This window comes from Gymnoscopelus microlampas (genome assembly GCF_963454915.1).
Source record: "Gymnoscopelus microlampas genome assembly, chromosome: 24".
Classification (NCBI taxonomy): Eukaryota; Metazoa; Chordata; class Actinopteri; order Myctophiformes; family Myctophidae; genus Gymnoscopelus; species Gymnoscopelus microlampas.
In genome coordinates, this window is record NC_139961.1 from 6,440,551 (window position 1) to 6,461,838 (window position 21,288).

The 21,288-nt window shown below is 42.7% G+C and overlaps 1 protein-coding gene across 1 annotated transcript; it reads left to right on the forward strand.

Moving 5' to 3' along the window:
- Positions 1–468: 468 nt before the first annotated feature.
- sts (steroid sulfatase (microsomal), isozyme S) lies at positions 469–21,093 on the forward strand. Its single transcript, XM_084051093.1, has 12 exons — positions 469–489; positions 3,002–3,224; positions 4,491–4,612; positions 5,968–6,090; positions 8,049–8,137; positions 8,813–8,952; positions 10,237–10,422; positions 11,381–11,517; positions 14,516–14,653; positions 15,392–15,551; positions 17,682–17,833; positions 20,426–21,093. The coding sequence occupies exons 2-12, from the start codon at positions 3,040–3,042 to the stop codon at positions 20,812–20,814; spliced, it is 1,821 nt and encodes a 606-aa protein (XP_083907219.1). The 5' UTR covers positions 469–489; positions 3,002–3,039; the 3' UTR covers positions 20,815–21,093.
- The last annotated feature ends 195 nt before the right edge of the window (positions 21,094–21,288 follow it).

The window sequence follows — 21,288 nt, forward strand, 5'->3', positions numbered from 1 at the left end:
ACAGAGGGGGAAAATCAGCTCCTGCCTCCAGCAGTTTTATGCTTCTTCGTGCAGAGCGGATAAACGCAAGGTCTGCGCGACAAGCGGAAAAATCTGCTCTTGCGTGAATCCACGCATTTACATTGACAAAGCATTGGCAGATTCTGCCCCAGAGGTAAAATAAAAGTGCGGTGGGAGCCAGCAGGGGTCAGTATGTCTCCATGGAAGTAGCATAAAGGCTCTGTCATACTGATTGTCACGTGACAGTTCAAAACAAAGTGCTGTGAACTTCCTGCTTTCTGTGTGTACACACACACACACACACACACACACACACACACACACACACACACACACACACAGTTGAAGGGTTTGTACCATAGAACTCTTAGTAGTGACACATTAACATGTTTATCATGATGACACACACACACACACACACACACACACACACACACACACACACACACACACACACACAGCTGAACAGTCAGTACAGCAGCTTTAAAGGTAGGCTACCTTACTTTCATTCAATGTGCAGACACACAGGGCTGTTTAGTCTACACATACACCTGCTTTTAGTTGATTTACCTTACATTTCAAGGTGGTGGCAAGCTATAATGTCTGGTCTCTACAGGTCTTTTAGTAAACACAAAATAAATGCATTTCAGGTGATGAAACAGTCAGACAAATAAACAAACTAACAGACACAATTGGAACTGGAACACTATAGTATCAACGTGAAGCTGAAAAAGTGATTCTCTCTTCTGAGTATTATGTATGAATCTTAATGATTAACCAGTGGTGGAAAAAGTACTCAGCTTTTGTACTTAAGTAAAAGTATCAATAGCCTACTGCAATGTAGAAATACTCTGTTACAGTCCGGAATTAAAAATGTACCAGAGTAAAAGTGCAAAAGTATTGGTATCAAAATGTACTTAAAGTACCAAAAGTAAAGGTACTCAATTTTTTTGGGGAAAATAGCAGATCTACAAGCTTATAGATCTGCTATTTGCATATAGCCTATGTATAAAATAGTGCTAAAGTGGTTAGTTAATCATTTATATCTGCAAAGTAACTAGTAACTAAAGTTTTCCCAAAAAATTGTAGTGGAGTACAAGTAAAATATTTTCCTCTGAGATGTAGTGGAGTGGAAGTAAAAGTACTGAGTAATTGTACTGAGTTACTTTACACCACTGATGATTACTATAAGGTTATGTCATACTGTACATTATGTAGGGGGGGGGGGGGGGCGGTGACATAGTCATTTAGCTGAGTCTGTTACTCCATTGTGAGTTTTCATGTTTGTTTGTTTTCATTTGTATGTTGCACTCTGCTACAACAGTGGTTCCCTGTTTGGAATTATTATTTATTATGTATTTGTTTTGGGGGGATGAGGGTCCCTCAGACGATTAGCTTTAATGTCCAACATTGTTTTCTCACTCAACAGTAAACAAACCAACAGTATACGTGATACAGGGTATCTGCACAGTTATACATTTACAATTTAATGACTGTTAAGACCTTTTTAATACCAAATTGGCCAAAATGTCAAATATTACGTGAGAAAGAGGCAAACGTTGTGAAAATAGCCGTTCTACAAGCTCACAGTCAAACTAAATGTAATTCCTCAACTCCTACAATTCCAAGTCCTTGTCAGGGTGTTCAAATATGATTATTGTGGGGGGTCGCGGCCTGAAAAGTTTGTGAACCCAAAAAAGTTGCATTGAGATCATTCTCTGTGACGCCAATATTGAAATAAAACCATCCCACAAAGCCTTTAACCAATTAAGCTCTATATTTGTGTACAAAATATACCAGTGGTTCTCAAACTGTGTTTTATTTATTTTCCAAGGACCTCCAGTTTGGTATGGCATTAGGGATTAGGCCATAACAATTGCCTTGCGTTTGCCCGTTGCAAGTTACGAGTCACTGGCCATCTTTCGCCGCAGGCTGAAAACCCACCTCTACAGGAAACACTACCCTTCCTCTTTGCCTGGCCTCCTTGTTGTCAACTAGTTGTACGAACTCTTGTTTTATTGTTGCATTGTTTTATTGGATCTTGTTTAGTCGATACACTTATTTGTTTTAGCTCTTGCTCATTTGATTTTGCTATTTTGTCTCATCTGTTTAAGAAAGTAGGTAGCTGATATATTGCACTTTTACCTTAGCGCTAGGTATACTCTTGGTTGCTTGTTTTTGCAGGAAATGCACTTAAGACTTCTGGTGATTAGTAGTTTCGTACCCTACCTATGTTGAAGGCACTTATTGTAAGTCGCTTTGGATAAAAGCGTATGCTAAATGACTGTAATGTAATGTAATGATGTCATTTGTCCATGTGTGGTCTATCCCTATGGAATTTATGGAATGCATGTGAAAATAAATTAAAAAACGTAATACTTCCTAAGGTTAAGATGAGCATCAAATCAATATTTTAAATGTTTTTTTTTGCTCATGCATTCCATGGACCACACATGGCAAATGACATCAACATCAACTTGCGACGGGCATTGTCCCCAATAAGTGAAAGATGAACTGTTTCTAAAATAAACACAATATTTAAGGTGTTTTTTAGTTATAGATGGACAGTTATAGAGGACAATTATAATGTATTAACCCATTAAGACCTGAGGCCGATTCTACAAAAATGTCTTCTAAATCCTAACTGTTTTTTGAAAATATGTATGTTTCTACGTATATGAGTGGTTCCCAAACTTTTTCATGTCAAGGACCCCCAAAATGATATGTATTTGGCCGCGGACCCCCATGTCAAAATAATTTGTTCCAGGGACCCCCCCAGAAGCAAAGATTTGAGTTACAAATGTTCGCTTTAAAAGAATATATATATAAAGATTTGCACACATTTTCATGATTTTTCAAAAATAGCACTCGGTGCCGCGCTACGAGCTTGTAGATCTGCTATTTTTGAAGAGCCAAAGTGTAAAATAATGCATTTATTGTCTTTGCACAAAAGGAGAAGGTTTGCGAACCCTTTTTTGTTTATTTTTCTCCTTTTTTGCAGTGTAAAAGAGCGTTGCCTGTCTGCTGGCTGTCCTGACCATGCTGTCCCAGTCCCTGTGTGTGTGGCTGTGCTGGCTGGCTGTCCCACTGTGGGGTAGGGGGGCAGGCTGCACCTCTCTTCCTGGGGAACGGGGCAGCAGCAGCAAAAAGCCCAACTTTGTTCTGATCATGGTGGATGACCTGGGCATCGGGGACCTTGGTTGCTACGGCAACACGACACTGAGGTAAAAAAAAATAAGAAGAAGGAAAGGAAAATAAAACCTTAACCCATTCAGACCTGAGGCCGATTCTACAAAATGTCCTCCTAAAAGTTTTCTGAAAAATGTTGTTGCTATGTCAGTGGTTCTCAAAGTTATTCATGTCAAAGACCCCCAAAATTGTATGTATTTGGCCGAGGACCCCCATCTCAAAATATGTTGTTCCAGGGACCCCCCTGAAGCAAAGATTTGAGTTAAAAATATTTGCTTAAAAAAAAAAAAAAATATATATATATATATATATATATATATATACACAAAGATTTGTACAAATATCCACAATATTTAAGAAATAGCAGATCTACAACGCCTCTCAAACGAGAGGCGTTTGAGAGGCGTTATATGGGCAGACCATATACTGTATGCCCCCATATACTGATAACATCATGGATCTCCATATATGTCCATAAAAGGGAGACAGATAGACAGACAGACGGTTAAAACGGGTGCCATGACAACGGGTATAATGTGTATTGCATAACAGGCATCCATTCCCTATTTTCACTGTTCCCAACTTGCATCGTTCCCAAGTAGGCCGGTGCCCGACAGGCACAGGTCTAAAGTCTCAAATAATTGCAATTAGGCGATCATGTGATAATTGTGACGGCCTAGTTGTTGACAGCATGTGTTGCTTTCGTCGACTAAAACTATGACGAAAAATGTTGGTCGACTACCTTTTTACACTGACGAAAACGAAATAAAAACTAAATAAAAACTAAGCTACGATGACTCGAACTATGACTAAATATACCGACCATTTTCGTCAACAAATAAAAACTAGACTAAAATGTTAGTGAGGGATCTAGTGGAGAAGAGATCCAGTGGAACTAAAAGACAAGTCATTTTATGTTTGGTTGCGCTCTGAAAATAGCAGATCTACAAGCTCACAACGCGTCGCAGCGTGACACGTTGTGAGCTTGTAGATCGGCTATTTTCAGAGCGCAACCAAGTGTAAAATCTGCCATTACGACACCATCAAGGCACCGACAAAATGCATTACAGTCGACTAAATCAACTGTAGGTTTAGTCGACTGTAATCTTAGGATATTTAGTCGACTAAAACTAGACAAAACATTTCAGATGACCAAAATATGACTAAAACTAAATGGAATTTGATTCAAAAGACTATGACTAAAACTGAATCAAAGTTTGTTGTCGACACTAATTGTCAGGTGTGGTGTGGTGTTGGGTTGAAGGTACGGTGTGTTGTTACTTGTGTACTGTACCCTGCAGGACCCCCAACATCGACAGACTGGCCCAGGACGGGGTGAAGCTGACCCACCACATCGCGGCCGCACCCCTCTGCACCCCCAGCAGGGCGGCGTTCCTCACCGGACGTTACCCCATACGCTCGGGTCAGTTCAGCCACTACTGTACCACTTAACACCCTGATGTCATATTGGTGTTAGCTTTAAATTCTTAAAGGGATAGTTCACCCCCAAAATGACTTTTTTCCCCCTATCCATTAGTCACACCATGGAGACTTGAATTCGTGGATATTTTTTTGTTTTTGTTGCATTCCTATAAGCCAATAATTTGATGACCAGCAGCGGTTCCGGTAGGAAACACACAGTCTCCTTTGTGTCTCCTACCGGAACCGCTGCCTACCGGTCCGCTGGTCATCAAATTATTGTTTTAGGATTAGGAATCTGACTAAAACAAAGAAATATCCACGAATTCAAGTGTCCATGGAGTGACTAATCGATAGAAAATAAGTCATTTTTTGGGTGAACTAAAGTAATCATTGCTATAAAGCAGGGGTCTTCAACGGTTTCAGTTCAAGGACCCCCTAGTTGAGAGAAAGATGAAGCAGGGACCCCCTCTATATAGTATAACATTTAGTCTCTACACCTATATACCTCTTTGCCAAAAATAGCCGATCTACAAGCTCACAACGCCTCGCAGTGTCAAAAAATTACATATCACACAAAGACTTTGGCGGACCCCCTGTAGTAACTCTGAGGACCCCCTATTGAAGACCTCTGCTATAGAGTGTTTGTTCAGTTAGCTCTCTAGTTCTTTAGTATAGTGGTTCTCAAACTTTTGTATACCATTGTATTTGGCTTTGGACGCCCATCTTTATATATTTTTTTTGCCAGGGACCCCCCCAGAAGAGAAGATTTATGTTAAAATAAATTCAAAATTATTCAAAACCTTTCAAAAATGTTAGATATTTTTCTAATCTTTAAAAAAAAATAGCAGATGTAAAAGCTCGCTGAGCGTCACTTTGTGCCACGCTAGGTACAGTATGGTGGGCACTGGGATGTAATGTTATGTTATAAGCACCAAAATGAGAAAGTACTCATTGTGCAGAATGTCCCATTTCACAAGTTTTCAAATGTATAAAATTCTTTTGAAAATAGCCGCTTATCGCGACGCATTGTGAGCTTGTAGATCGGCTATTTTCAAATAGCCGAAATGTGTATAGGGCTGAAGTGGTTAATGTATGTTTTGTAATAATAATGAAAATCTACAAAGTAACAGATAATTGTAGAGGAGTAAACGTACAATATTTGCCTCTGAGATGTAGTGGAATAGAAGAAAAAGTACTGAAAATTGGAAATACTCCAGTAAAGTAAAAAAAATACCTGTACTGCTCTGGGATGTAATGTTACAGTATGTGTTATGTTGTGTTGTACAGGTATGGTGGGCACTGGGATGCTGGGGGTCTATCTCTTATATTTATATGTTGTTATGTTGTGTTTTACAGGTATGGTGGGCACAGGGATGCTGGGGGTCTATCTGTTCACAGCGGTGTCAGGAGGCCTCCCCAGCCACGAGGTGACGTTCGCCAGGATCGCCAAGCAGCAGGGCTACCAGACGGCTCTCATAGGTACGGTACAGCAGGGCTACCAGACGGCTCTCATAGGTACGGTACAGCAGGGCTACCAGACGGCTCTCATAGGTACGGTACAGCAGGGCTACAAGACGGCTCTCATAGGTACGGTACAGCAGGGCTACCAGACGGCTCTCATAGGTACGTTACAGCAGGGCTACCAGACGGCTCTCATAGGTACGTTACAGCAGGGCTACCAGACGGCTCTCATAGGTACGTTACAGCAGGGCTACCAGACGGCTCTCATAGGTACGGTACAGCAGGGCTACCAGACGGCTCTCATAGGTACGGTACAGCAGGGCTACCAGACGGCTCTCATAGGTACGGTACAGCAGGGCTACCAGACGGCTCTCATAGGTACGGTACAGCTGTTGTCATCAAACCTTTTTCGTGCCCAAGGACCCCACAAATCCTGGGGGACCCCACTTTGAGAACCAATGTAGTACAGTACTGACTGTGTCGGGCTGGGTGCGTCAATACTGCTGGGAGAGGGAAGGGGTGTTCCCCACAGCAGTGTTGTTTTTGACAGTCATAGTCTTTTGAATAAAATTCCATATAGTCATATTTTAGTCATGTGAAATGTTTATGTCTAGTTTTACTTACTTCTTACTTACGCCTACTACCCCTTCTGGGCCGTCAACACGTGATCTCCAGGCGTCTCTGTCTTGAGCTGTTCTCTCCAGTTGGTTCCATGTCATCTTCATGGTCTTGGTGTCTGCCTCCAGGTCTCTCCGCCAGGTGTTTCTTGGCCGACCCCTTTTCTAGTTTTAGTTTACTAAATATCGTAAGATTTTTAAGATTTTAATCCACCATTGATTTAGTCACCAAAAAGTTATTTGTTTTCCGAAAAAGTACCTATCTGCAAGCTCACAACGCGTCGCGCTTGCAGATCGGCTACCTTCGGAGCACCACGCACGCGCACAATCGAGCATAAAATGAATTGTCTTAGTTAATAATAATAAATAGTAATACATTTTACTTGTAATGCGCTTTTCATTCACAAGGAATCTCAGAGTGCCACATGGCAAACCATCATCTATCATATAAAGTAATAAAAAAAAGCAGGGTTTAAAAACAGATGTGACTAAACAACAATTCAACACGAAAATGCCCTATGAAACAAAAATGTTTTCTGGCCTATTTTAAAAGAGTCCAGGGTCTGTGGTGCTCTCAGGTCAATAGGGAGGCTGTTCCACAGGCCGAGCAGAAGGCCCGGTCCCCCATAGTACGTAGATTTGTACCAGGGACATCGAGGAGGAATCTGCTCGTAGATCTCTACATCTTGCAACATAGGAGTGGAGGGAAGTGAATCTTTTTGGGATCACATCCGCCCGTTCCTTCTCTCGCAGTCAAGATCTTTAACCCATTGAGACCTGAAGCCGATTCTACGTGTCTCCTAAATTTCAACAGTTTTCTGAAAAATGTATGTTTCTATATCAGTGGTGCTCAATCTTTTTCATGTCAAGGACCCCCAAAATTATATGTATTTGGCCGCGGACCCCCATCAAAATATCTTGTTCCAGGGACCCCCAGAAGCAACGATTTGAGTTAAAAATGTTCGCTTTAAAAATATATATATTCAAAGATTTCCACACATTTTCACGATTTTTCTAAAATAGCAGATCTACAAGCTCATAGCGCGGCACTCGGTGCCGCGCTATGAGCTTGTATATCTGCTATTTTTGAATAGCCCAAAGTGTAAAATAATGCTTTTTAGCTCAAATCTAAAAATGAGACAGTTCCAGGTCTCAATGGGTTAATTGACGTAGATCTGACGTCAATGGCAATGAACGTGTTCAGAATTTCCCATACAAACTGTCAGAAATGGAATGAATATTCACTATTCAGATCTAGCGTTGCTTGTGTTGGTGTTGGGCTTTCACGTGGATCTACCACGTGGAAACTTGTTGTGACCCTCTTTTTCGTTCATTCGTTGTTGTTTTGTGTCGGTATAGGAAAATGGCACCTGGGCCTGAACTGTGAGAGCAGCGAGGACCACTGCCACCACCCCTCTGTGCACGGCTTCCAACGCTTCTACGGCACGGTCAGAATCTATTTACAATATTCAATTTATGCATTTAGCAGACGCTCTTAATACAGAACAATTTACAGTAAGCAAGGTAAACACGAGGTAATACGTCAAATGCGTAGAAATAGTCATCTCGGATCATAGGTAAACCAAGAACGTATTTTTAATAAACCTCTGGCACACAATGTGTTAACCACGTAAACCCTCTATACTTAATAAACTTGGCGTTTGGCTGGCTCTGTACTTGGTTTGCTCCCTTTTCCATTTATACCGGACCTTTCTGCCAGAAATAGCCGATCTACAAGCTTGAAGTTCTGCTATTTTCGGCTAATGTTCCCCTCAGAATAGGGATGCTAGGGTTCAAGTGGTTAATGTAAAAAGCATATCATATCACACAAAGATTTGGCAGCCCCCCTGTAGTAACTCTGAGGACCCCCCAGGGGTCCCGGACCCCCTGTTGAAGACCCCTTTATTATTATTATATAAAACATTATAATATTGTATTGACATTCCTTTCACACTGTTTCACTAATCACACACAAGCACTTGGCCACACACATTTGTTCAGACGTGATATTTTATTTTGCTTTAATCCATGGGTGCCAATGCCATACCTTTGGTTGCGTTTGTAGGCCAGCATCGTGATCAGAATCAACTGAACAAGTGGGTGACATTGTTTTTTTTTTTCAGGTGATGACCAACCTGAGGGACTGCCAGCCTGGACACAGCTCTGTGCTGCTCAAAGTGGACCACCACATCCCCTACCGCGCCCTGGGGTTACTGGTCGCCACCACCGCCCTCCTGCACTACACCGGCGCCGTCACCGTCCGGTAAGGCCCGTCACAGTCATTACAAACATTAAAGGGATTGTAGGCAACATTAAGCCTACATTTGAAACATATTTATATATATATATTTTGCATTTTTTCCCCTCTATCAGCCACTATATAATGATGCTGGGGTGTTTTCCTGCATTGAAACACAGTCCTCTTTCTGAAATCCGTATTTTCCCTACTGTTTATGTTTGTCCGGGTCGTAAATTAACGCACGCATGTGCGCGTCCGTGTCCGTGGGAACTTTTTACTTTCGGTTTTAAAACGCTTTCAAACTTATTTTTTGAGGCACAGAATTTACTTTAAAAAAATCGTTTGGATAGAATTTAGTTGTTTAACTTCATATATGTGGTCAATTTATCATGAAAGAGCCTATTTAAAAATAAAAATTCAGAGAACCGGCAGGGGCGGGCAGTTCCGCGAATTCTATCCGAATAAAGCAACCTATATTCGGCATGGCTCGTTTTGAAGCCCCCTTAACTCTATGGAAGTCACCCCCTGGTGGTCGGGGAAAGGAACTGCTGGAGTTTTTTTCTTTGTTTATCTCTGAACTGTCTACAATCCCTTTAACTGCCTGATTAGGGCGGCAGTAGACTGCACTAGCCCGTCCCATATCTGGCCTAGAGGGGCGGGTTTAACATCCCCGGCGAGATAATGCGTGTGATCCCATTGGTTCACCGATCTGTCAGCCAACCCCCGCCCCCCGTCAACACAACATTACGAGCGACGCCCACTGCACTCTGGTTGGTTGGGGAAATTAAACACTTCCTACACCGGGTACACCGACGCGCTGGTCCAGGCTTTTATTTTTTTAGCAAAACTAAACAATAAAAGCCTGGAGATCGAGGCTAGGGCGCGGCAGTGGCTCAGGGGTAAAGCGGCCGGATGGGAACCTAAGGTTCCCTGTTCGATCCCGGGCTCCCCCAGAGTTGGTGTTGAAGTGTCCTTGAGCAAGACACTGAACCCCTAATTGCTGCTGATGAGCAGGTTGGTGAATGTGTGTGTGTGAATGGGTGAATGTAATGCACAATCTATGTACAGCGCTTTGGATAAAAGCGCTGTACAAATGCACCATTGACTATATAAATGCACCATTTACCTGATCAGTTATTATTTGAGATAATCACAATTATTATTATATAAATTATAATCACAAGTCATTTAGATGTATATGTTCTCAACGCTTAATGCCAAAAATACAATGACATTGTTAATCGCAAATAATTGTATGACAATTAACATGCGAAATGTCACGACTGTGACAACCCTATACCGTGACAGGAGGGGCGTGGTCCTGGGCGTGGCGTTGGTGGTAGCCATCGGCGTGGGGCTCTTCGGGGTCTTTGTGGTGGTCTTCCCGGACTTGAACTGCCTGCTCATGAGGGACCACACCATCGTGGAGCAGCCCTTCATCTCCGAGAACCTGACCCAGAGGATGACCCACGAGGCTGTGCACTTCTTAGAGAGGTAAATGGTTAACCCATTAAGACCTGTGACCGGTTCTAACACTTCTAAATCAGTATTTCTTAAATTGATATGTATTTGGCCACGGACCCCCATCTGAAAACGTTTTGTGCCAAAAGTATTTGACATTTTCCAATATTTTCAAGATTCAAAACTAAAATGTAAAAAAAATAGCAGATGTACAAGCCCACAGCGCGGCGTGGCACAAAGTGACGAGCTGTGAGCTTGTACATCTGCTATTTTTGAATAGCCAACGTATACAATCTGGATACAGTGGCTCCATGATTGCGATGCCGTATTAACTTGGGTGGGTGAAAAACATTTTAAAATAGTGAAAATAGCCGATCTACATCTACTCGTTGTGAGCTTGTATTTTCACTATTTTAAAATGTTTTTCAAAGTAAAAAAAATGCCTAAGAAGTTTAGAGATATGGCATAAGGTCGCCTAAACTTTTAAGGCATTTTTTACTATTTTGAAAAACATTTAAAAATAGTTCAAATAGCCGATCTACAAACTCATCTAGATTTAGTTTTATTTTGAATACAATTCCGTGTAGTTTTAGTCATATTTGAGTCATCTGAAATGTTTTAATTTTTGTCTAGTTTTAGTCGACTAAATATCGTTAGTTGACTAAATCTACAGTTGATTTTGTCAACAAAAATGTATGTTGGCGGTGCCTTGATGGCGTCGTAATGGCAGATTTTCACACTTGGTTCCATGCTGAAAATAGCCAGCGCGACGCGTTGTGAGCTTGTAGATCTGCTATTTTCAGAGCGCAACACCCAAGCACAACCAAACATAAAATGACTTGTCTTTTAGTGCTACTGGATCTCTTCTCCACTATAGTCCTTCACTGACATTTTAGTCTAGTTTTAGTTTTGTTTGTTGTCGAAATTGTCAATATATTTAGTCTTAGTTTTAAATGGTTAAGTGTTTTTTAACATGGTGGTGTGTCCGCAGCAATGCGGCCGGGCCCTTCCTGCTCTTCTTCTCCTTCGTCCAGGTGCACACGGCCCTGTTCGCCTCCGCTCCCTTCAGGGGCTCCAGTCAGCACGGCATCTACGGAGACGCGGTGCACGAGGTGGACTGGAGCGTAGGTGAGTGCTGTGCACCAGCGTTGTTATTCAACCTGTTCTGCTCAAGCTCAAAACGCCTCACACTGAGCTTGTAGATCGGCTATTTTTTTAACTGGAATCCTGAAAAGTATCATTTTTATTTAATTTCATATACTTATGTTAACTTTATGAACTTAAATACAAATACATTGGACATAAAAAAGACAATAGAATTGTAATACTAGTCATTAAGCTACTAATAGACTGAAGTAATTAAAGCGGGTCATGTTTGCATGTTTGGAATTGTAACAGCTGAAATCAATAAAATATCACTATTCTGATATTAACCTGTGGGCCGCATTAAGTGAAGGTGTTGTATAAGATTGTGTTGTAGATTAAACTTGTAGATCGGCTATTTTTGGCAAAAGTTCTCCTCAGAATTGGGATGCTAGGGTGGTGAATGTAAAAAAACAAAACATCATATCACACAAAGATTTGGCGGCCCCCCTTTGGTAACTCTGAGGACCCCCTGTTGAAGACCCCTGCTCTACACCAAATCTCTTTGCCCAAAAACCTACAAATCTACAAGCTCTAGAGTTTCTGGTTCTGCTATTTTCTTTCTTTGCTCTTTGTCATTTGCATAAGTACACTAACTATAGGGCTTAAAAGTGGTTGAAAAAAATGCCCGCCCTCTGTCTGTCCATTTACAAAGTGACCCTTGCCTAAAGTGTTGCATATCTATGTGTTTATTCTGCCGTTCCTCTTCAGACTCCACCTTAGCCCATAAGCACTTCACCCAGATCTGATGACCATTACATTTTAAACGTTTAAAAAGTGATTTTCATAGCTGCTATTTAGACAGATGCTATAGGCTCAATGTTTACCTGGTATCCTATAGTTTCTATAGTTTAAATGTACAGATTATATTGTGATGGTCTATTTTTTTTAGACAGATGCTAGGTAGTAGGTAGCCTCGGAAACCCATGCCTTTTTTTTTGTTTCAAAAGAAAAAAAGCCTGGGAGAACCTTGCAGGAACGCTGGTATTAGGACCTTGTTATCTCCTAACCAATCAGAGTGCTCCAAACCCAGGCGCTGGAATCCAGCGCCTGGGTTTGGCTCCGCCCTTCAAGACCATCGATTGGGCTCGTTCTTTCAGTCTAGGTAGTAGGAGACTCTTTGAGTAGGAGACTCAGTCTTCTACTGGTAGACTCCGACTGGTCATCAAATTATTGGCTTAGGAATGGGACAAAAACTAAACAATCTCCATGAATCCCAGGCTTCATGGGGAGTGTAATTGATAGAAAATAAGTCATGTTTTGAGTGAACTACTCTGGGGAAGAATCTGTCATTTTTAAAATTTCTATCTATTAAAAACATAGCAGATCTACAAGCTCATGGCATGGCACTTCTTTTAGAAAAATCATGAAAAAACTGAAAATGTGGCACGCTATGAGCTTGTATATCTGCTCTTTTTGAATAGCCCAAAGAAATCTAAAATGACACAGATGCGTCCCACGAATTGAATGGCTTAATATATCATATAACCAAATCAGACCCTTCCTGACAGTTGGAGCTGCCAAATCGTATCTTCACTGTATGATCCTATCACACATTGAATACTGTAGAACAGCTCTACAAAAGTGTGCTCAAAGTGTTTGACAGGAAGCCTCACTCATATCATCATTGTAACATCCTCCGGAGGCTATTTTTTTTTAGCTTTGACAACTTCAACATTTTTTTTTTTTTTTTTTTTTTTTTATCCCACGATTTTGTAACCCCTATTTTTTTTCACCCAGTGCCAATGCCTAAGCTGTAATCCTGGGCACTACCTTCCCTCTGCCAACCTAGGGAGGCCAGGGCCGAGCTCATGCCTCCTTCAATGCATGAGAGCCAACTGACCTTCTTGTCACCTGACAGGGGGGGAGTTTCCCTGGTTGGACGTAGCGCGTGGAAGGAACACGTTATTCCAACCAGTTCCTTTCCCCTCCATCAGGCGCCCCGGCTGGCCAGGGGGAGGCAGTATAGTGACCAGGATTACTGCATGTTTGTAGTGAGGGTACCTACCCTAGGAGACACGGGGAGAACATGCATCTTCAACATTTTCAAACAGGTTGGGGTCATACAAGACCCTACATGGTCTGTGCCCGCCCCCCCCCCTAAGTGAATTCATTGAAAGGAAACCTGAAAGAGGAATCAGTACCAGATCAACCACTCGAGGCGATTGCGAAGTGCCGCACCGGCAAACAACTTTGGGTCAAAATGTCCTCTCAGTACAGGGTTGTGTAGCATGGAATGGCCTTCCTCTGCGTGTAAGGGATTGTGCTACATTTCCATCTTTTAAATTCAATCTGAAAAGATGGTTGCTTGAAAACCAAAGCTGAAACCATTTGTGATCACGTTTGTCTCCGCCAGGAGACTATGTTTTCGTTCTCGTCCTTCCGTGTGTCCACCAAGCTAACATTGGTGAAGGTTCACGTGACACGTGACAATATGTTGAAAGGGTGTGCTTTGATTGGCTAGCGAGACGCATGATGAAATATAGAGAACCTATAAATAGGTGTGTCACTTCAAAAGATCATTTATGTGTTTTGAAGTGAGGTAAGACAGGATTAAACAGTACTGGCGGAGACCTGTGCTCCGAGGAGCACATTTTCTAGTTTAGGTTTATTTTTATGCCCTATGTAATGTTATGTAAATGTATTCCACCGTTTGTCTGTTTTTCTGATTTTATGTTTTGTGTGAGGACTGTGGATGAAATTAGCATCTTTGCTAAATCCGGTGTATTTACGCCCATGTGACGTCCATTAATGTGCTCTGTCCTGTCCAAATAAACAAATAAAGTAAAGTAAAGAAAGAAAGATAGAAAGAAAGAAATACTTTTTTTGTTGTTGAACCAAACCTTCTCTTATGTGGGTCTCCTGGCACACACTCTGGGCAGATAAGGCTCCGTGGCTTTAATACGTATATCAATTTGGAATGACAAAGTCTTAACAACCACATATTTGTTACAGTATAATGTGTGATGTAATCTGATCCCAGGTCAGATCCTACAGACAGTGGACAGGCTGGGCCTGAGGGACGACACGCTGGTGTATCTGACCTCAGACCAGGGAGCTCACCTGGAGGAGATCTCTGCCAGCGGAGAGGTGCACCGGGGATGGAACGGGATATACAAAGGTGAAGAGCCTTAGAGTGGGGTCCGGGGACCCCCAGGGGTCCTTGAGGGAGTTCCCAGGGGGTCCCCAGCTAAATGATGGATAGTTAGGAACCAAATGAACCCTTATGGGTCTGTAACTCTGACAGTGTACAAATGGGTTCCATTTAGTTAAATGAACATATACAATGCAGGGGTCCCATTATATAAATTGGGGTCCCAGAGATATAAATGCCATTAAATGGGGGTCCGTCCGTAGCCTAATGCATGTTAAACTGGGGGGTCCTTGAAATTTAAAGTGGCTGAGAATCACTGCTTGAGCCGTACAAATCTTCTCCAATGGGGGTCCCTGGCCTATCTTTTCAAATGGGGGTCCGCGGGCTAATCCGTGTCAATTTGGGGGTCCTTGACATGAAAAGGTTTGTCACTCTATTGAGCTTGTAGATCTGCTATTTGTTATTATCTTAAATGTGTGCAACTCTTTGAATATATACAGTATATATATATATTGTTTTTAAAGCGAACATTTTAACTCAAATATTTGCTTCTGGGGGGTCTCTGGAACAACATCATTTGAGATGGGGGTCCGCTTCCAAATCATTTTGGGGGTCCTTGACATGAAAAAGTTTGAGCACCACTGCAACATACGTTTTGCAGAAAACTGATTTAGAAGACATTTTGTAGAATCGGCCTCGGGTCTTAATGGGTTAAACCAATACTGAGTCTGATTGGCTGTCGTTGCCTCCCTACACACACCACAGCGGGCAAGTCGACCAACTGGGAGGGGGGCATCCGGGTCCCAGGGATCGTGCGGTGGTCCGGGACGCTGCCGGCGGGCCGGGAGGTGGACGAGCCCACCAGCAACATGGACCTGTTCCCCACCGTGGTGAAGCTGGCCGGAGGAGACCTCCCCCAGGACAGGTGGGCTCAGCGATTACATTGACAAGGGGACCCCCTTATAGCCGCGTGGATTAAAGGAGTAGTTCACCCAAAAAATGACTTATTTTCTATCAGTTACATACCGTATAGACTGAAAGAACGAGCCCAATCGATGGTCTTGAAGGGCGGAGCCAAACCCAGGCGCTGGATTCCAGCGCCTGGGTTTGGAGCACTCTGATTGGTTAGGAGATAACAAGGTCCTAAGACCAGCGTTCCTGCAAGGTTCTCCCAGGCTTTTTTTCTTTTGAAACAAAAAAAAAGGCATGGGTTTCCAAGGCTACATACCGTATGAAGCCTTGAATTCATGGGAAGTTTTTCGTTTTTGTCTCATTCTGAAGCCAATAATTTGATGACGGTAGGAGACTCAAATGCAGATCCTACCCAAGTCTCCGGCGGTCATCAAATTATTGCCTTAAGAATGCGACAAAAGCAAAGAAATCTCCATGAATTCAAGGTTTCATGGCGTGTGTAATTGATAGAAAATAAGTCATTTTTTGGGTGAACTACTCCTTTAAATTTCTCACTGATTTCAGTCACTGGGATTCCATAGAAGATCATGTTGTGCAGCGAAAATAGATGATCTTTTCAGGCCGCGACCCCCCAAAATAATCATATTTGAACTGGGGACCCCCCTAAATAATCATATTTGAACTGGGGACCCCCCACACTAACACTATCACGGTGCGAGGCGTTGTGAGCTTGTAGATCGGATATTTTCCCACTGTTTGCCTCTTGTTTGCATCTTGTTTGCCTCTTTCCCTTATACAATATGTGCAATATTAACAGTGTGAAAATAACAGATCTACAAGCTCACAACGCCTCGCGGTGCGAGCCGTTGTGAGCTTGTAGATCTGTTATTTTCACACTGTGTGCCTCTGTCCCTTATGTAATATTTGCCAATTTGGTATTACAAAGGTCTTAAAAGTCATTACATTGTAACTTTATAAATGTGCAGATACCCTGTATGCACACTTATACTGTATGTTAGTTTGTTTACTGTTGAGTGAATGTTAATACATTAGGCTAATCATCTGGGGACCCCCCCAAAATAATTTGGGGACCCCCTTGGTCCCGGACCCACTGTTTAAGACCCCTGTATTTAGACCACTAGGGTTTTTACAACCATTGCAACTGTTTCTGAGGTATAAATGTATTGAAGTAAAGTCGTCAAGGTCGACTTCATTGGCTCATAAAGTATGACATTTGTGGGCTTTCACCCCGTGTTCCACACATAAAAAAAACTTTAGAAACATTCCCATTCACACAAAGAACACCGAGATGTCAATAAATGAAGAGACAAAAAACGTACAAGGTTCCAAAAGGCGCATAAAAAAACATTAAAAAAGCCAAACGCATCCATTTTAAATCGAGGACCTTAACCCATTAAGACCTGAGGCCGATTCTACAAATGTCTTCTAAATCAGCAGTTCTCACTTTTTCGTGCCAAGGACCACCAAAATGATATGGATTTGGCCACAGACCCCCCCCCCCCCCATCTGAAAATGTTTTGTACCAGGGACTCCCCCAGAAGAGATGATTTGTGTTAAAAAAAATCTAAATATATATATAAAAAAAAAACGTTACAAGATTTTTCAAGAACATTTAAAAAATAGCAGATTAAAGCGCTGCTAGCTTGTAGATCTGCTATTTTTGAATAGCCAACGCTAACATCTAAAATGACACGGATGCTTTCCCGGTTTTCAAATCTTTAAATATAGGCCTATGTTTGTTGTAAGAAAACATTTTAACTCAAATCTTTGCTTCTGGGGGATTCTACAAATATATTCTAAATCATAACAGTTTTTTTAAATTATTATTATGTTGCTATGATATCAGTGGTTCTCAAAAGTTTTTCATGTCAAGGACCCCCAAAATTATATGTACATGGCTGCGGACCCCCATCTCTAAATATGTTGTTCCAGGGACCCACAGATTTGAGTTAAAAATGTTCGCTTTAATTTTTTTTATATATAGTCAAAGATTTGCACTCGGTGCAAATCTTTGCACCTATGAGCTTGTAGATCTGCTTTTTTGAATAGCCAAAGAAATCTTAAGTGACACAGATGCGTTCCCGGTTTTAATGCATTAAAGAGTTGTTGTGTCTTTGTGCAGACAGATAGACGGTCGTGACCTCATGGCTCTGCTCCAGGGCAGAGAGGAGGAGGAGGAGGAGGAGGAGGAGGAGCCATCATCACCTCACCACCAGTTCCTCTTCCATTACTGCAACGCCTACTTGAACGCCGTCAGATGGCGTCCGCCCAACAGTGAGATACTTTCATTTGTTTGAAGAATTACAACAGCAAACAGAGAGAGGCAGGCGTACAGTTTCTTAAAAGGTTTCTTAAAAGTCAGTGGTTCTCAAACTGTTTCAAGGCAAGGACATGGAATTGATATGTATTTGATATGTATCACAAGCCTGTAATATGCGTAGTCATTGAATCCGCCAGGCCGAAAGGCATGGCGAGAGAGTATGTTTTACACCCTGTCCATCCGTCCATCTGTCTGCGAGCAGCTAATCTCCGGCACCGTTGGCCCGGTCGCTGTCAAACTGCGCACACACACACTCCCTGGATGCCACAGCAGAACCTCTGCCCCACATTTTTCAGATCAGCCTGTCATAACGCCACCATGAGGCCGACTTTTGCTAAACAATTTCTTTGGTATTACTCCTGTCGTGTAATATCGGGCCCTGTGCTTATGAAATAGGAAAATATTATGCTATTAATACATTATAACCCAGAAATTGTTAAAGTGTCCCAAAGCATGAGGAGACTGGAAATTTACCAAGCTATTAGTGGTGAATGCCAGCTGTAGAGTTGGTCAAGATAACACTGCCAGGTTTCCTGTCCATTGTCTGGGGTGTGAATCTATGACACCCCACCCGGGCCGAATCTTTTGTTTACTCAGAGAGAGCCTAATAATAATTATGTAGGAGCGCCTGTCGCCAGCTGTCTCTCCCAAATCATCAAACTGACTCAAGAATCAAGTAGAATAAGCCTATACAAAGTGTACTAGTCTTTGCTAATCATACAGATGGATAGAACTAAGTTTTAGTAAAATAAAGATTGTTCTGTGTCTAAGCCAATGTTAAGACGACATCATTGTGTAAAGGATTTTGACTCTCTCTCCAGAGGAGAGGAGCGGAGCTGCAGAAGAATGCGTTTCTTTTAAAGTAACTTTGATCATCTAAATAATTCATACAACGTCAGACATGTCAATGTTTAGATTCATTTCGAAGCTAATAAAATGTTGAATAATAATGTTATAATGTGAGCTTGTGTAAAGGTACAGTTTGATAGATAAATGTTATATACTAAAACTAAGGCAGATCGTAACCCAGTGTGTGACTTTTAGGCCCACCCCAAGAAATCCATTGTTCTTAGCAACCTGTATTGTGAATGGTCAGGAAGAGGGCCCGTGGCTTGCATATAATGTGATGTGTTTGTGAGAATCGGGGCTCTGTAATCTGGACCCACGCAGAGCCATGTTCAGCAAGAATGTACCAGGTTCTGTGAACAAGACGCGCCGTATGTTGAATTGACTTGGATGTATGGATTGCTGAGAACTTTGACAATAAAGTGAATTGTTGAGAATGTAAACTCGGACTCTGAGCGTTGGCTTATTCTCCGCCGCCGGATATGGATTCTTATTTCTACCGGTCCGCTATGTTCAGACACCACACTCCTAAACATTTTGTCCAAAAACACGCAAATCGGTACACAGTACCATAGTCACGTGATCTAGACGGATCTGTCCCATTTTCCATATTCCATCCTCATTGGCTAAGATTGGCTTCCAAAGTTTGCAGGATTTGTTTGTTTTGAACAAAATGCCTCAAATCATGAACGCAGCATGCGAGTTCCATGACATTTTCCACGTATATTTCCACTTGGCCCAGGAAGAAATGCCACCAGCAGGTCTAATTTAGCAAAACACATTTTTGGAACAAAATGCCTCAAATCATGAATGCAGTGTCCGATTGCCGTGAAAGGCCTAAGAAGAAATGGCACCCTTTGTATTTGTATTTTATTTATGTATTTAAGCGCGGACCCCCATCTCAAAATATGTTGTTCCAGGGAGCCCCCAGAAGCAAAGATTTGAGCGAAAAGTAAAAAAAAGAATAACTAGAAAAAGTGCTCCTCGGAGCACAAGTCTCTGCCAGCAGACTTGTGTTGGGAATGTTGGGAATGTTCTAATTCTTATGTTCTAATTCTTACAAAAAATAGAACATGTTACTGTGTCATAGTAACATGACACAAGTGTCCTATCCGTCTGTATAAGTGTCCTATCCGTCCTGTCTGTATAAGTGTCCTATCCGTCCTGTCTGTATAAGTGTCATATCCGTCCTGTCTGTATAAGTGTCCTATCCGTCCTGTCTATGTAAGTGTCCTATCCGTCCTGTCTATGTAAGTGTCCTATCCGTCCTGTCTGTGTAAGTGTCCTATCTGTCCTGTCTGTGTAAGTGTCCTATCCAATTGTTACAGTATCCGCCATTTCTCAGCCATTTCGTGATTATTCCTGTCTTACCTCACTTTGAAAGAGGCACAGACTCTTTCAAAGTGACACATGTATTTATAGGCCGCTATACGTCACTAGCCAATCAGATCACACTATTTCACCGTATTGTCACGTGTCACGTGAGGCTTGACCAATGTTAGCTTGTTTCACGGAAAGTGAAAACAATGTCTCCTGGCGGAGACAATAATCAAAGATTTGCACACATTTTCACGATTTTTCAAATAAGTAGCAGATCTGCTATTTTTGAATAGCCCAAAGAAATCAAAAAATGACACAGCCATGCGTTCCCGGTTTGCACGTATTAAAGGCATGTGTGTTTTGTGTCGTCGACCATGCAGGCAGCGCCGTGTGGAAGGCCTTCTACTTCACGCCCGACTTCCACCCGGAGAACGAGACGGCGTGCTTCCACACGCACGCCTGCTTCTGCACGCCGGCCTACGTCACGCAGCACCGCCCGCCTCTGCTGTTCGACCTCTCCCGGGACCCGTCGGAGACCACGCCGCTGACCCCCGCCACCGAGCCGGCCTTCCACGCCGTCCTGGAGGCCATGGAGGCGGCCGTGAGGCGCCACCGCGACTCCCTGGAGCCCACCGGCGCCGGTGGCGCCGCGGAGAGCCAGATGTCGCGCTGGCACATGGTGTGGAAGCCCTGGCTGCAGCCGTGCTGCTCCTCGCCCGCAGAGCTGTGCCGGTGCCGGCGGGACGAGCCGGTGGCGCTGGGTAACTAAACTATAAAGGGTTTGGGGGGGAGAGAACCGGAACTGGTGGGAACCCGGAATCCAACACCGAGGAACCGGAACCGGGGTTCCGTCACATTTGGAATTAGGGATGCACCGGATGGGAAATTCTTGGCCGCAGGGACGTGCACAGATAGACTCTAGGTGGTGCTAGAGCACCTGCCCTTTGCCCTCTTGACCAGAAGTGCCCTTTTGAAAAAAAGGAGAAAAAAAAGTTTGTTTTTTTTTTAGTTTACTGCAGGGGTCTTCAACAGGGGGTCCGGGACCCCTAGGCGGTCCTCAGAGTTACTACAGGGGGTCCGCCAAATCTTTATGTGATATGATTTTTCTTTTTACCATAACCACTCGAAACCTAGCATCCCTTTTCTGAGGAGAACTTTAGCCAAAAATAGCAGATCTACAAGCTCACAACGCCTCGCGCTGCGAGGCGTTGTGGGCTTGTAGATCTGCTATTTTTTGCAAAGA

Bases quoted from the DNA above. Each gene is read 5' to 3' on its own strand.
- sts (XM_084051093.1), top strand. From the start codon at position 3,040: ATGCTGTCCCAGTCCCTGTGTGTGTGGCTGTGCTGGCTGGCTGTCCCA. The intron at 10,423-11,380 runs GTAAATGGTTAA...GTGTGTCCGCAG, and splicing joins GCTGTGCACTTCTTAGAGAG to CAATGCGGCCGGGCCCTTCC. The intron at 17,834-20,425 runs GTGAGATACTTT...TCGACCATGCAG, and splicing joins CAGATGGCGTCCGCCCAACA to GCAGCGCCGTGTGGAAGGCC.